The 16,267-nt window shown below is 45.4% G+C and overlaps 1 protein-coding gene across 2 annotated transcripts in view; it reads left to right on the top strand.

Moving 5' to 3' along the window:
- The first annotated feature begins 6,140 nt into the window (after nucleotides 1–6,140).
- LOC122683265 (up-regulator of cell proliferation) overlaps nucleotides 6,141–16,267 on the top strand; it is a 36,100-nt gene continuing 25,973 nt past the window's right edge. For both annotated transcript variants that reach the window (XM_043886956.1, XM_043886957.1), the window contains exon 1: nucleotides 6,141–6,295. In XM_043886956.1, coding sequence (XP_043742891.1) covers nucleotides 6,282–6,295 — 14 coding nt within the window. In that variant the 5' untranslated portion in view covers nucleotides 6,141–6,281. The remainder of the gene's footprint in view (nucleotides 6,296–16,267) is intronic.

Genomic DNA, 16,267 nt, shown 5'->3' on the forward strand with positions numbered 1-16,267 from the left:
TGCTGGGCAATAGCTTTTTTTGTTGTTCAGTCGCTCTGTCGTGACACATTGCGACCCCATGGAGTGCAGCAGGTCAGGCCTCCCTGTCCTTCACCATTCCCTGGAGTTCACTCAAACTCATATCCACTGAGGTGGTAATGCCATCCAACCATCTCAGCCTGTTGTACCCTTCTCCTGCCTTCAATCTTACCCAGCATCAGGGTCTTTTCAAATGAGTCAGCTCCTGGCATCAGGTGGCCAAAATACTGGAGCTTCAGCTTCAGCATCAGTCCTTCCAATGAATATTCAGGGTTGATTTCCTGTAAGATTAACTGGTTTGATCTCCTTGCAGTCCAAAGGACTCTCAAGAGTCTTCTCCAGCACCACAGTATGAAAGCATCAATTCTTTGGCACTCAGCCTTCTTTATGGTCCAACTCTCACATCCGTACATGACTACTGGAAAAACCATAGCTCTGACAACATGGACCTTTGATGGCAAAGTAATGCCTCTGCTTTTTAATACACTGTATAGGTTTGTCATTGAAAAAGCAAGGGAGTTCCAGAAAAACAACTATTTCTGCTTTATTGACTGTGCCAAAGCCTTTGACTGTGTGGATCACAATAAACTGTGGGAAATTCTGAAAGAGATGGGAATACCAGACCACCTGACCTGCCTCTTGAGAAACCTGTATGTAGGTCAGGAAGCAACAGTTAGAACTGGACATGGAACAACAGACTGGTTACAAGCAGGAAAAGGAGTACATCAAGGCTGTAAATTGTCACCCTACTTACTTAACTTATATGCATCATGAGAAACACTGGGCTGGAGGAAGCACAAGCTGGAATCAAGATTGCCAGGAGAAACATCAATAACCTCAGATATGCAGATGACACCACCCTTATGGCAGAAAGTGAAGAACTAAAGAGCCTCTTGATGAAAGTGAAAGAGGAGAGTGAAAAAGCTCTCATTCAGGCTTAAAGCTCAACATTCAGAAAACTAAGATCATGGCATCCAGTCCCATCACTTCATGGCAAATAGATGGAGAAACAGTGGAAACAGTGGCTAACTTTATTTTTTGGGGCTCCAAAATCATTGCAGATGGTGATTGCAGTCATGAAATTAAAAGACACTTACTCCTTGGAAGGAAAGTGATGACCAACCTAGACAGCATATTAAAAAACAGAGACATTACTTTGCCAACCAAAGGTCCATCTAGTCAAAGCTATGGTTTTTCCAGTAGTCATGTATGGATGTGAGAGTTGGACTGTGAAGAAAGCTGAGCGCAGAAGAATTGATGCTTTTGAACTGTGGTGTTGGAGAAGACTCTTGAGAGTCCCTTGGACTGCAAGGAGATCCAACCAGTCCATCCTAAAGGAGATCAGTCCTGGGTGTTCATTGGAAGGACTGATGCTGAAGCTGAAACTCCAATACTTTGGCCACCTGATGCAAAGAGCTGACTCATTTGAAAAGACCCTGATGCTGGGAAAGATTGAGGGCCGGAGAAGGGGACGACAGAGGATGGGATGGTTGGATGGCATCACCTACTCAATGGACATGGGTTTGAGTAAACTCTGGGAGTTGGTGATGGACAGGGAGGCCTGGTGTGCTGCGATTCATGGGGTCGCAAAGAGTCTGACACGACTTAGTGACTCAACTGAACTAGGTTTGTCATAGGTTTTCTTCGAAGGAGTGTCTTTGAATTTCATGGCTGTAGTCACCATCCACAGTGATTTTGGAGCCCAAGAAAATAGTCTGTCACTATTTCCATTGTTCCCCCATCTATTTGCCATGACATAATGGGACTGGATGCCATGATCTTAGTTTTCTGAATGTAGAATTTTAAGCCAGCTTTTTCACTCTCCTCTTTCACCTTCATTAAGAGGCTCTTTAGTTCCTCTTCAATTTCTGCCATAAGGGTGGTATCATGTGTGTCTGAGGTTATTGGTATTTCTCCCAGTAATCTTGATTCCACCTTGTGCTTCACCCAGCCTGGCATTTCGCATGATGTACTCCGCATAGAAGTTAAATAAGCACAGTGACAATACACAGCCTTGATGTACTCCTTTCCCAATTTGGAACCATTGTTCCATGTTTGGTTCTAACTGTTGCTTCTTGACCTGCATACAGATTTCTCAGGAGGCAGGAAAGGTGGTCTGGTATTCCCATCTTTTTAAGATTTTCCATAGTTTGTTGTGATCCACACAGTTGAAGCCTTTAGTGTAGTCAAGGAAGCAGAAGTAGATGTTTTCCTAGAATTCTCTTGCTTCTTCAATGATCCAATGGATATTGGCAATTGATCTCTGGTTCTTCCGCCTTTTCTAAATCCAGATTGTACATCTGGAAGTTCTCAGTTCACACACTGTTGAAGCCTAATAGCTTTTTAGTTATTTATAATTCTGCTTGAATGGTTTGAGCCTCTGGATCTAAACAGGCCAGTCCCCTAACCCCATATTAGGTAAAATATCCACCCTATTGCCCACCCTGAGCTTCAATTCCTAGATCAGGAAGATGCCCTGGAGAAGGAATAGGCTACCCACACCAGTAGTCTTGAGCTTCCCTGGTAGCTCAGCTGGTAAATAACCTGCCTGCAATGAGGGAGACCTGGGTTTGATCCCTGGGCTGGGAAGATCTCCTGCAGAAGGGAATGGCTACCCACTCCAGTATTCTGGCCTGGAGAATTCTATGGACTGTACAGTCCGCAGGGTCGCAAAGATTTGGCCACAACTGAGTGATTTTCACTTTCACTTTTCGTTACCCACCCAATAGAACCCTAACCAATCACCTAATGCCATCATTCCAGTAGGAATGTTCTGTGTCTTGAGGCTATAAAAATTGTCTATAAGCTTGCAAAAGGGTTCTGCTCTCTCTCGGGCTGGCCTGGTATTCTAACAGTGCCGCACACTCTAATAAACTTTACTCTCTTTTCATTCTGCCTCACATATGAAAATTCTTTTCCAATCCATGCATGGACCACAACAATAAGGGTTGGTTAAAACATATGATGGTTCACCATGCAGTGAAATGCTACATACCTAGTATAACTCATATTGAGGAAGAATATTTACTTTCATTGAACTAAGACTAGTCAATATTTCAAAACATATTTTAAAACCAACAGCTTATTTTTAAAAAACAGTGGACCTCCTCCACTCCAATGGCAACCACTGCTGCCTGGAATCAGGGCACTTTATCATTTGCCCTTTCCCCAAACTCTTCCTTAACCCTCTAATATTCACACCTACTTTGGGTCTCACAAACCCCCTGTAGCTTTACTTTTCAGCTCACACTTACAGAGCATTATCTTCTGAACTCAAGGCATCAATTGTGACATTCCATTTTACTGAAGGAAAGAAGCATTCTCAAAACATTGGATGGGTTCTCTGGAGATTAAGAGGCTGAGAAATGGAATATTTCCTCCCATGTCATTAAACCAGGATGTCACAGTCACCAGTGATTACAGCTACCATGGATGGTAAGCTGGTGAGCCATGAGGGAACTCAGGAAGGAAAGAATACCTGCCATCCCAATGTTCACTGCAGTACTATTTATAATTGTTAGGACATGGAAGCAGCCTAGATGTCCATCAACAGAAGAATGGATAAAGAACCTGTGGTACATATATACAATGGAATATTACTCAGTCATAGAAAGGAATGCATTTGAGTCTGTTCTAATGAGATGGATGAACTTAGAGCCTATTATATAGAGTGATGTAAGTCAGAAAGAGAAAAATATTGTATATTAATGCATGTATATGGAATCTAGAAAGATGGTAATGATGAACCTATTCCCAGGGCAGCAATGGAGACATGGAGAGAACAGACTAATGGACATGGTGCAGGGGGTGGGGGGAGGGAGGGAATGGGACAAATGGGGAGAGTAACATGGAAACATATACACTTGTTGTTATTCAGTCACCAGGTTGTGTCCAACTCTTTGTGATCCCATGGGCTGCAGCACACCAAGCTTCCCTGTCCCTCATCATCTCCCAGAGTTTGCCCAAGTTCATGTCCATTGAACTGGTGATGCCATCCAACCATCTCATCCTCTGTACACTACTGTACATAAAATAGACAGCCAATGGGAATTTGGTATATGACTCAGGGAACTCAAATGGGGACTCTGTAACAACTAGAGGGGTGGGATGGGGTGGGAGGTGGGAGGGAGGATAATGAGGGAGGGGATGTAGGTATACCTATGGCTGATTGATGATGATGTGTGGCAGAAACAAACACAATATCATAAAGCAATTATCCCTCAATTAAAAATAAATAAGTAAAATTAAAAAAGAGAGAATATATGCCATCTAGCAGCTGTCAGACCGCAGCCACTACCTACAGTGAGCCCCCAGGAAGCTCAGGATGTAAAAACAGGATACTGGCCCCAGAAAGCTGGAGTACATATCAAAGGAATGGTTTCAGGAAGCCCAGACTCTTACATCTCTCCATACATAGAAAAGTGCTAAATTCCTTAACTTGGGTTATCTAGTTTTCTTTAATGATAATCTGTTGATATTCAGACTACCTGTCCTTTGTTACAAAACTTCTATATAACTTGGCTCCTCCCCTCACCTTCTCCAAGCAGTTCTCTCAGGGTCACTTGAGATGCTGTCTCCAGGCTTAAAGTCCTAAAAATTCCCACTGAATAAAACATAACTTTCAGCTTTTAGGTTGTTAATCTGTAAGTCAACAAGGCCATCTACCAGGCAATGTATTAATCACTTTACAAATATTAACTCATTCAATCCTCATAGAGAGGAAGGGACCTATTACTATCCTCGTTGAAAAGCAAACTGAAGAAACTGTAGCCGTGGGAAGGTTCTACCCTCCTGACGTTCCACAGCTGGTAATTAGTAGACCTGAGATTTCAACCCAGGTATTTTGGCTCCAGAGCAAAGGCTTTCAGTCACATCTTTACTGTCTCTTACTCTTATTGTTAGTAAAAGTAAAGAAATTATGATTCAGTTCAGTCGCTCAGTCGTGTCCGACTCTTTACGACCCCATGAATCGCAGCACGCCAGGCCTCCCTGTCCATCACCAACTCCAGGAGCTTACTCAAACTCATGCCCATCGAGTCGGTGATGCCATCCAGCCATCCCATCCTCTGTCGTCCCCTTCTCCTCCTGCCCCCAATCCCTCCCAGCATCAGGGTCTTTTCCAATAAGTCAACTCTTCACATGAGGTGGCCAAAGTACTGGAGTTTCAGCTTCAGCATCAGTCCTTCCAATGAACACCCAGGACTGATCTCCTTTAGGATGGACTGGTTGGATCTCCTTGCAGTCCAAGGGACTCTCAAGAGTCTTCTCCGACACCACAGTTCAAAAGCATCAGTTCTTCGGTGCTCAGCTTTCCTGACAGTTCAACTCTCACATTCATACATGACCACTGGAAAAACCATAATATTTAATATAACACAGAAGTGCAATCAACGATGATTTTCATTGTCCAGAGCATTTTACTAAGTGTTCTTACTTACAAGAGCTCATTTACCTCTGAAAACTCATTTTGCTGAGACAGGAACTGAGGTTCAAGTACCCATCATTGACGCTGTGAAACCCACTGCAGGAATTCCAGAGCCATTACTGTGGATAAATAGTATCATGTAAAGAAAAATAAAAAGTGCCCCCACAGTCCTCGAGACTTCACAGTGTGATTTTACACATCTTTTACAATGGATCACTGACTCCGAGGCCAACATTCGTGCAACACAGTACACCAAGTAAGAAATAGCAAACTTACTGTTGTGCATAATAACAACACCACATCCTCACACACCAGAGCTAAAGAAAAGGGTTTTCTTAAGGAGATCAAACTCAAATCTGGGAGGTTCTGACTTCACCTGGGTCCTGCAGCTGTTTGTAGTGGCCCCAGGGCAGGTTCTCCCGCTGGTTTGGCACAGAAGGCGTCTTCCAGCGACTGCTGGCCTCTGGGAAGCTGTGCACCTGAGCAGGTGGGAGGATCAGGCCTGCGGGTCGCGCACCGCCCTCGTCCTCGGTGCCACCCAGCGCCGTCAGCGCGCCCGCTGCCCCCCGCCCCCCACTCTGGGCCGCTCGGAGCGGGCCCTGGACCCCCTCCCCGAGGCCCCACCGCCCTCGACGCTCAGAACCGATGCCCGGCTCCAGCCCCATCTGGCCGCCGGCGCGCTCACACCCTTCTCCGGCTGACCCCGGGCCCTCCCCGCCGTCCCCGCCGTCCCCGCCGCCTGCTGGTGGAGTCGGGCCGGAGAGAGGCCCCTCCCCGGCGGAGCGGCTCGGCGCGGAGGAAGCACAGGCGGCGACAGCGCCGAGGCCTCGTCGCGCTCATGGCGTCGTCCGGGTGAGTGCGGCGCTCGCGGTCGCGCCGGTGCGGGCTGCGCGGTGGGTGCTCCGGCCCACCGCCGGCGGCCTTCCCCGGCTCGCGGCTCCGGACCCCCGCCGGCCCGGCCCTGCGGCCCTCTGCTGCCGACGTTGGTCGCGGGCGGCCGAGGCGGGGGCAGGGCCGGGCGGGGGGCGCGGGCTGAGGCTCTGAGCGTGGGGGGCGGGATCGGGGTCCGGGGCCCGGAGGCGGGCAGCGGCGGGGGGACGAGGGCTGGGAGCGCGGGCGCGGCAGCTCCCCACCCCCACTGCCGCCCGGGGCCTGGAGCCGCCGCGCCCGGAGCCCGGCTGGGGTCTGCCGCCCTGCCTTCCGCATCTGTTTTCTCCGCTGGTTCTCGGTAGAGTTGATGCTGGGCTCTCATCGCAGTCAGGACGCAGCCTGAAAGTCCCCGAACGTCAGGAGTAAGGGCAGGGTCAGCCCTCGACTCGGCCAGGTCGGGGCCTCCTTCTTGGTCTGGGCCGTGGGCCTGGTTACAGTGGCTACCGCGATTCCGACATCACCTCCGTTCTACTGTCTTGGTGTTAAATGTTCTTTTAGGAAGTGATGGTGACACAGAGTTTGTCATTTAAAAAATTTTTTTATTGCAAAGTAAAACCTCAGCAATTCATTATGGTCATGAAGGCTAGGATTGACAGAATTAATCAAACAGCTACGCTTAACAGAGGAGGAAAATTAGTCTCAAGGTCATTGCTTTAGTTGTTACTAGTATTCATTTGACTATTGTCCACTGTTGAGAGTGTCATAGACCTAGTGGCTGTGATAGCAATTCACGTTGTACATCCTTCCACGTCTCAGAGGGCTTTTACCGGTTGCTGGAGTGGGGGTGGGGTTGCTGCGAGGTAGAAATGATGGATATTACTACCCTTCCAGGTGATGGGAGTTCGTTCACTCATGCCGTGGCTTAGTGAACTGACTCAGTGCAGTGGGTCTTAATGGAGCAAGCTGGATTTGACTCCAGACAAGTCCTGGATATTTTCCATCTACCTGCTGTCTTTCTAGGTTCGGGGAGGAGCAGTCAGAAATACCCAGTACTTTGAGGTTGTAAATAAACAGTCATTCCTCAGAAGGCCACGTTGATTCACCCAGAGGTCCAAGGTCCCACTGTGTTGCTGGCCCTCCTGTCAGGAAAGGGTGAGGCAGGGCAGACTGGAAGCAGCAAGGGCTGGCTGAGCCTGTGTGGGGCTTCCATGAGGCCTTTTAACAAGTGATGGTGCATTTGGTGTCCACTACTTTGTAGTCATGGGTCAGAGGTGGACTTAATGCTGGGCTGGTATGCCCTTCTGTGAGCCAATAGTCCCTAAACTGCATCCCTGTGGTAGATTATATAAGTGCAGATTTGACATTTGCAGTCCGAAGTATTTTTGAGTGATCTCATAAGTCTGCAGTTGGTACTTATTTCTTAGAGGTACCCATTTGAAAACTGACGTCACATTTTTAGTATACTTTATTTTCATTTCATGGAAAGAACTAGGTACTTACTATGGTGTGTACAAATTTGGGAACAGTCCGCGTCTCCAGATGTCTGCAGGCTTTGCTGATAGACCAGTGTCTAGCCAGGGAGACCTGGTTTCCTAAGATCCTTTGGTCTTTCGAAGTCAGTCTACTAGACGGGGTGTGGCAGGAGTAAGTCCAGAGACTCAGGGCAGGGATGGGAGGGGGACGCCGTGATTTCTGCTGGGCTGTTTATGGAAGAGCCTCCAAATCTAGTGTTCTTTTCTAAGTGACAATTTCCATAAGAGGGTTGGTAAGGAAAGAAGAAATTCTGACAATTTTTGAGGACCTTATCAATATGCTAGGCATTATACAAGAGAAAATGGCAAAATGAAGTCATGAAAGGGAAAAGATATTTTTGAGATGACTCACAGCTTAGTGTGTTTGGAGCTACAGAGATAAGGCCAGAGATGGAGGCAGGGTCAAACTGTAGGACCTAGCCTCCTTTTGTGGGTTTACTGCCCACTGTTCATGGAAGGATGTTTGTCATACAGCTCTGGGCAATCCGTTGACAGCAGTTTGGAGGTGGCAGAGGGGACAGGAGAGATGGAGCTAGCTCATCAGTCTGCTACCGTCTACCCTCTTCTGTAGGCCTCCACTCCTTATAGCCTGCATCTCTTCTTTGCTCTGCCTGCTCCTTCACTGTTGGGGGTTCTTTGGATTCTACAGTCTATCTCTGTTAATTCCTACCTAGTACATGTTCTTTGCATGATTGCATCCATTTCTGCAGCTTTAAATGTCCAAATCAAAGGTTCTTAACCTGGGGTTCATAACTTATGGGTGGGCTTCCAAGGTCCTGCATTCCTTGAAATTGTGTAAAGTATTTGGATATACTTGAATTTGTATAAAATACTAATAAAGAATTAGTATTCTTTATTATATAAAGAAATTGGACAAAGTGTGTATTTTCCTGGGACCAAAGTCTGTGGCCTTCATCATCTGCAGCCCATCTTGAAGGGGCTCCTAACCAGAGCAACTTTACAACCATCCATCCATACCCATCTAGAGGGATGGCAAACCCAGTTAACTGTATAATATGTATATATCACATTGTTAATGGTAGATAATTTGAAAAACAAAAGTATAAAATTTAAAAACAGAAAACAAAAGTCAAGTGTAGTCTAAGTTTCTATAGACCACCAGTTTATTTATTTATTTATTTATTTTTGTGTAATAAAGTTTTATTAAAGTATAAAGGAGATAGAGAAAGCTTCTGACATAGGCATCAGAAGGGGGCAAAAGAGTACCCCCTTTGCTAGTATTAGCAATGGAGTTATATACTCTCCAATGAATCCAAAGAATGTCTGGAGGCTGCAAAGACCTCACCAGTGGGTCACCAGACCCACTCCCATAATTTACATTTTAAGATAACAGAGTTGGCCAGAGGCTGCAAAGACCTCACCAGTGGGTCACCAGACCCACTCACATAATTTACATTTTAAGATAACAGAGTTGGCCAGAAGGTTTAATCCAAAGATTGTCCTCAGGCAGGATACATCCTTGTAAAGACCAGACCTACTCCCATAATTTATGTTTTAGGATAACAGAATTAGCCAGAGGGTTTAATCCAAAGACTGTCCTCAGGCAGGATACATTATTGTTATATAATCCTAAGGAATGTAGAGGAAAAAGAGTAAAAGTTTGTCCTTTCTTCCTCCTTGAATATCCCAGACCTCTCTCTCCTTGGGGACCCCTAGACTTCTTATCAATCTGCCTAGGAAATGACTCTCTCATTCCCCCCTTTTCTTTTAGGAGAATTATGTTGCCTAGGGAAAAGGGGTGTCGTTCTCATTCCATAACTGCTTCCGAGCTGACAAGGGGCGTTGTCCCTAAATTGGTGAGGCAACATATTCTCCTAATCCTCATAGTGAGGATGTCTGATCCAGGGGCCCCAAGTAATAGTTGGAGGAGGTTGTGGCACTCATAGGAGCTCGGACAACTATTTGTAAATTAAAAGCTTTTAGACGGTTAGAAAACCCCATTATACAGTTACAGATGTAAGGCAAAATAGTCATTAAACCAAGTTAAAATCAAAATGAAAAGTCACATTATGTCCATAGTTACATCAGTCCATCTTAAGGTTGTTAGATGTCATCAGTTTAAGAAGAGGCATCACATGTGATTGTTGTCGAAGGTATTCGCAGACTTGGAGAAAGTCTTTTCCTTGAAGTGGAGATGTCCACCATGGGACACCTTCCACTGATGAAGAGGGGAGTGCTCCACAGACCCAGCAGTTAGACCGATTGTGGAATGCAGCATAGGAGTGAGCCCAGGACAGGAAGGCATTGTCTTGAGGATCAAATGGTAGACTCAGGATTTCTGGAGTCAGCAGAAGTAGGCTCACATAGATTATCAGGCCCATCTTGTCCAGAAGGATCCCGGACGAGCCCCCAAGATGAAAGGTTGTTGCTGAACGATAAGATGCGGGATTCTTGGCCTCTGGAGGAGATGAATTCAATCCGGGGCCAGAGACGAGGCTGGATCGCTCAGAGCTTTTGTGTAATAAGGTTTTATTAAAGTATAAAGGAGATAGAGAAAGCTTCTGACATAGGCATCAGAAGGGGGCGAAAGAGTACCCCTAGACCACCAGTTTAAACATTTTGGTATTTTTTAAATCAGGCCATCATTTTATCAGAGAGACATGCTCCGCTCCCCACCCCCCCGGCCCCCCGCCAGCCCCTGCCGCCATCTTAGTTAGGCAGGTATCCTGACAGACATTTTCTGTTGCATTTACATGTTATATCCTCCCCCCCATTTTTTAATTTATTATTTTACACATAACATAAAATTTGCCATCTTAAACATTTGCTCTGTCTTTTACATAAGTGGTCTCATACTGTTCTGCAGCTTGCTTTATTCACCCAGCAGTATGCTTTGAAATGCTTTCCATGTGAAAACAAAGAACAGATCTACCTAAAATTTGACATTTATATAACATTCTGTCATGCTTATGTTATCTAGTTAAGAATGCTTTCAGTTTTCTTTGTAAGATAATGCTGTACAATTGGTGTCTCCCTATGGACATGCACGAGTGTTTTTCTAAAATAGAGACAATGAATTGTGGTCAGAGGACCTGTATGTTTTTCAGCTGATGCTACCAAAAATCCTTATAAATGATTGTACCGCATTCCCCTTCCACCACCACATTGTAAGGGTCCTCTACACCTTCCAACATGCAATGACATCAAACTTTAAAAGTTTTGCCTGTCTGATGGAGTTATTGAATTGAGAAATAGTAAGCTAATGGCATCTTCATTGACCCTTTCTTCAAAATAGAAACTTCATCCCTGACTCCTTATATCCCCTTGGTGCTTAGTCGCTCAGTAGTGTCCAACTCTTTGTGACCCCATGGACTGTAGCCCACCAGGCTCCTCTGTCCATGAGGATTCTCCAGGCAAGAATACTGGAGTGGGTTGCCATGCCCTCCTCCAGGGGATCTTCCCAACCTAGGGATCATACCCAGGTCTCCCACATTGCAGGTGGATTCTTTACCATCTGAGCCACCAGGAAAGCCCTTGGAAATAGTCCTAATTTCTTTGATCTGGTTGATAACATTGAACTCTAACCACCCATAATATCCCATAAGTAAACTCATACACTCAGGTTTTTGTTTCAGAAAATGTGGTCATTGTAACACTTAAGTAGTCTCTACACAGGGTCTGGAGTGATGATGAGATCTGTCCTGGACTGAAACTAGGGGGAGCAAGGAGAGCCATTGAACACCTCACCTGCCCTCCTGGCCACTCCCCCAGGATTCATCTCCCTTGGCAGCTGAAAGCAACTCCTATTAACATCGATTGGACATTTAAAAGTACCCCAGACTTAACTGCAACCTTTTGTCTTTCCTGTCCAGGAAGACTCTCTCCAACACCAACATTTTGTGGGAAAGGAAAGGATCCTGGGCTTCCGCTCCTGGGAAGGGCTCAGCTTTCCCACTGAAGCCTGTTCTGGTCCAAATGGACCACAAGAGCTTCAAGCTCTTCATACTGGGTGGAGGATGGGTCTTCTGGCCAGGCCAGGGGGAGGAAGGAAAGGGCCCACAGATCACACCATAGGAATGAGACACTTGAGTAACTCATGTGAGGTATGTATCTGCCCCCAGGTGAAGTCCAAAAGAGCCCTGAGCCTCTGCTCAGGAGCTGCTGTGGCTTCCAAAGAATGCATGCATGTGGCTTTGGCAGCAGGATGCAGACTTCGCTCTTCCTTCGTAGATCTGGGGTTGCCCAGTGAGCCAGCAGCCACCCCAGTGGGTCCCCACTGGAGAAAACTAGAGAACTGGGAGGGTTCTTATAGCTGGCTCTGCAAGAGCAGCTCACCAGACTCCACTTAACATGCTCATGGGTGTCAGATGTGCCAGCGCTTCGTCAGATGGAGTGCCATTTGGTGACATCTCTCTCAACTTAAAGGAGAGGCTCTTCTTACCCATAACCATGAGTGGCAAGAGTTTTCCAGCCCAAGGGAATCTCCTTTTAAATTGAGATCCTGCCTGCTTCTAAGGAGTGTGTTGTTAAGCCCTCTTTAAGTGTTTTTGTATATATTATGTTATTTAATCTTCATAGCAACCCTATAGTAAGTACTATTATTACCTGTATTGTAAGGATAAAGAAATTGAGGCCCAGCTAAGCAGTTTAAGTTAAAACTTGATGCCTAACAGCCCCATTATGGACAACTGGTTTACATTTATTTACTGAGGCACAACAAAAATGTTCCATTCAGTATTTTGTTCTGATCACAAAGCACATGCAGCATCTCTGGCATGCTCGGGATGAAAGTGAAGTGAGGATGCGTTCACTTGGTTTATTGGAGCAAGAAGCTGTTTTAGCAGAGTGGTTATACCCTCAATTTTGCTTGTATGAAATATGGCTGAATGTAGAATAACTTAGACACAGCTCTTTCTTTTAAAGAATTCCCTCTAAGAGGTTTTGCATTCCTAGTGAGATGACCTGCATGTCAGGAAGGCCTTTTTTCTGATGTAGGTCAGATGTGGTTCTGTCTTAGATTCTCTGCATTGTAATAATTTTTTTTATAAAACTGTTAGTTGTCTTAATAACAATGCACATGGTAAAAATTTCAAAGTGAACGTAAATGAAAGCTCAGGCACCTTGCCTCCTGCTCCTCCTGCTCCTGTCTGAGAAGCTGGCACCCTCATTAGAGAAGCATCTCCCTGGGAGGCAGGGCGCAGTGTGGGTTCCAGTCCTTCTTGTTCTGTTTTAAACCCAGAATGCCTTTTGGAGATATCTTTGTTACTTTGTTTCTATTTAGCTTGGCTCTTTCTCATAGATTTGTAGATCTTTGTACATTGAGAAAACTAACTTTCATCCTTTGTGTTACGCATGCTTTTCCACTATCTGGCCTTTTGACTTTATGAAGCCTTCCCTACTCTGAGATTTTTTTTTTTTATAAGTCTTAAATATTTATTTCCAGTGCATTTTTGTTTCATTTTCTAATTTAACACTTTGACCCAGGTAGTTTTCATTTTGGTGAAAGGAGTAGTAAGAATTTACCCTTATTTTTTCCAAGTTGTTATAATTGAATAATCACCAGATACTTAGAGCTACCTGGGTCCGGGACAAAATTCCCAACAGTATTTGGGCCTACTCTGGGCTCCTGTTTTACTGAACTCTTCGTCTATTTGTGAACCAGTACTACAGCTTTAATTTATTGTGGCTTATGCTGTGTTTCACTGTCTATTTGTCTATTCACTGTCTATTTGTCCTCCTTCATTACTGTTCTTTTTCAGAATTTTCCTGATTATTATTGAACAGGTATTCCTGAATAGAGTCAGCTTATCTGTTTTTGAACCTAAATTCACTTATAGGTCAATTTAGGGAGAAAGCGACTTCACTTTCACTTTTCACTTTCACGCATTGGAGAAGGAAATGGCAACCCACTCCAGTGGTCTTGTCTGGAGAATCCCAGGGATGGGGGAGCCTGGTGGGCTGATGTCTATGGGGTCATACAGAGTCGGACACGACTGAAGTGACTTAGTAGCAGCAGCAGCAGCAGCAGACTTTAAAATTATGGTAAGCCTTTCTCTCTCCAAAAAGGATATGTCTTTGCATTTGTTCAAGTCTTTTATATTCTTTAGTGTTTAGAAGTTCTTTTCATATAGAGGTTGCACATTTTTATGTATATTAAAAATTTTTTTCTTGTTGATACTCTACATGGGAGTCCTCCTTTCACGTTGGTAAACTTGTTTGTATATAGGAAGGCAATTAGGTTATTACAATTTTTTTATGTCCCCAGCTCACCGAGTTTTCTCATTGCTCACAGCAATTTTTCAGTTGATCTCTTCTATTTTCTTTCTGTTACCACGGGTAAATAACAAGTTGATTCTTCCTTTGCTATGGGCAGACTGTGTGTCTTTTGGGTCCATGGTGGAACGCTGCTTTCCCTAAGTGCCTCCAGCCCCTGTGCTGCTCAGCATCTCCCAGGAGGTTGTTTGTGGGTCCTGGGCCAGAACATAAGCATTGGCTTGCTCATGGTGCCCTCCAGCCAGGCTCATCTCCAGCCTTCTCATTTGAGACAGTAGCAGCTCTACTGAGTCTTAACATCTGAGGTTTAGCAGACTCTTTCTCACGTCCTTCATAGAGAGTTCAGAGCCAACCCTGTGTTGTTGCCTCTGGTGCTGCCACCCAGATCTGATCTTCATCATCTCTAGTCTGTTCTCAACATAAAACAGGCATATTGACTTGCACTCAGACCGTCCCCCAGAATAAAAGCCGGGGTCTTTTCTATGGCCTGGAAAGTTTGGTCTTACCTGACCTCTTCTGTGCCTGCCTCCTACTCACTCCATACCGGTTGCACCATCTTCCCACTGAACGCTGAGCACCTTCTGGCCTGTGTGGTGCCTGGAACACTTTCCTCATGGAGCCAGCTGAATGCCCTCATTTGCCAAGCTTGCGCGTGATGTCCCCTTCTCCATGAGGCCCACCCTGATCCAATTACCACAGTCTGTGCCGCCCGTTCACCACATATCTGGTACCCTGATCCTAGTCTACACTTTCTTTCTTCCAGAGCCTTCTAACACCTCCCAGTGTATCTTCTATTTAAACTTTCAAAGCTAGTTTATTGTCAGTTTTCCCTACCTCCTTGAATGTAAGCTAAGAGCAGAGGTATTTATGTCCTTCACAGATAAATCCTGAACTCCTAGAAAAGTTCCCAGCAGTAAATAAATATGTGGGTAAATGCAAGAGAATACTGCCTTATATAAACTTGCTTCACATATGTAAATCTCTCTGAATCCTTATAGCAACCTCATTGGGTGTGCAGGGCAGAGATGGCCAGCTTTGTTTTAAAGACTGACGTACATGTATTCTGTAGGGTTTGTACAATGAGTGTTCATAGTATCTCTCTAACCCAGTCCTGGTAGAAGCTCCTGGAGGACTGGGGCAGCATGTTAGAGCTATTTTCTTGTGTATGGTGGTCCTCCATGGCATGAACCTGGGACGAAGACCTGCTGCTCATTACACCAGTTCTGTCCTTGGGACCCTCTTAGGTTGGGCTGTTGCAGTGATTATTGCCCTAGGGCCCTGCTGCAGGGACAGTAGCCGGGACACATTTGCCTGACCCTTGAGAGGTCTGCTCGTTCTCAGGGTGCTGCTTCTGCTGCCCTCAGGAGATTCTAGGTGTAGAGAAGCAGGACAGCGGTGGGCTCCTCTGCCATGATCCCTGCACATTCTAGTGTATTTCAGGGACTAAACTGCCAGGCTGCAGAGTGCGTGCCCATTACCTGTTTTTTAATAACTTGTCCTCGTGTGCTGTTGGACGGAACTTTTTCACGTGTGTTTTCTCAGCTAGTCCTCACAGCTGCACAGTGAGTTTTAAACTTTTCAGTGTCTGGTCACCTTGCAAAGGTGGGATGGCCCCTAGTTTTGGCTGAATGTTGTGGATAAGTTGTGTCCCCTCTGAAACACATGTTGAAGTCCTAACCCCTAGTGCTTGTGAATGTGATCATTTTTGAAAACAGGCTCTTTGCAGACAAATGTAGTTAGTTAATTTGAGGTTGCACTGAGTTAGGGTGGGCCCTAATCTAGTGACTGGTGCCCTTATAAGTAGCAGAGAAGAGACTCAGACACCCATACAGAGGAGAACCCATGTCAAGACAAAGGCCAAAGCTAATACCGCTGTCAAGAGCCACGTGTATATTGTCTTAGTTTGGTAGCGATGCTGTAACAAAGTACCACAAACTGGGAGGTTTAAAGAAAACAGAATATTTTTTTTTCACAGTTCTGGATGTCTAAAACTTAGGTGTCAGCAGGGTTGGTTCCTTCTGGAGGCTCTGTCTGTCCCAAGCCTCTCTCCTACCCTTTGGTGGCTGCTGGCAGTCCTAGGTGTTCCTTGGATTGTAGACACATCACTCCAATCTACACTTCTGTCACCAGATGTTTTTTTCCCTGTGTATTCAAATTTTCCTCTTATAAGGATACCAGTTCATTGCGT

The sequence above is a fragment of the Cervus elaphus genome, chromosome 24 (assembly GCF_910594005.1).
Source record: "Cervus elaphus chromosome 24, mCerEla1.1, whole genome shotgun sequence".
Classification (NCBI taxonomy): Eukaryota; Metazoa; Chordata; class Mammalia; order Artiodactyla; family Cervidae; genus Cervus; species Cervus elaphus.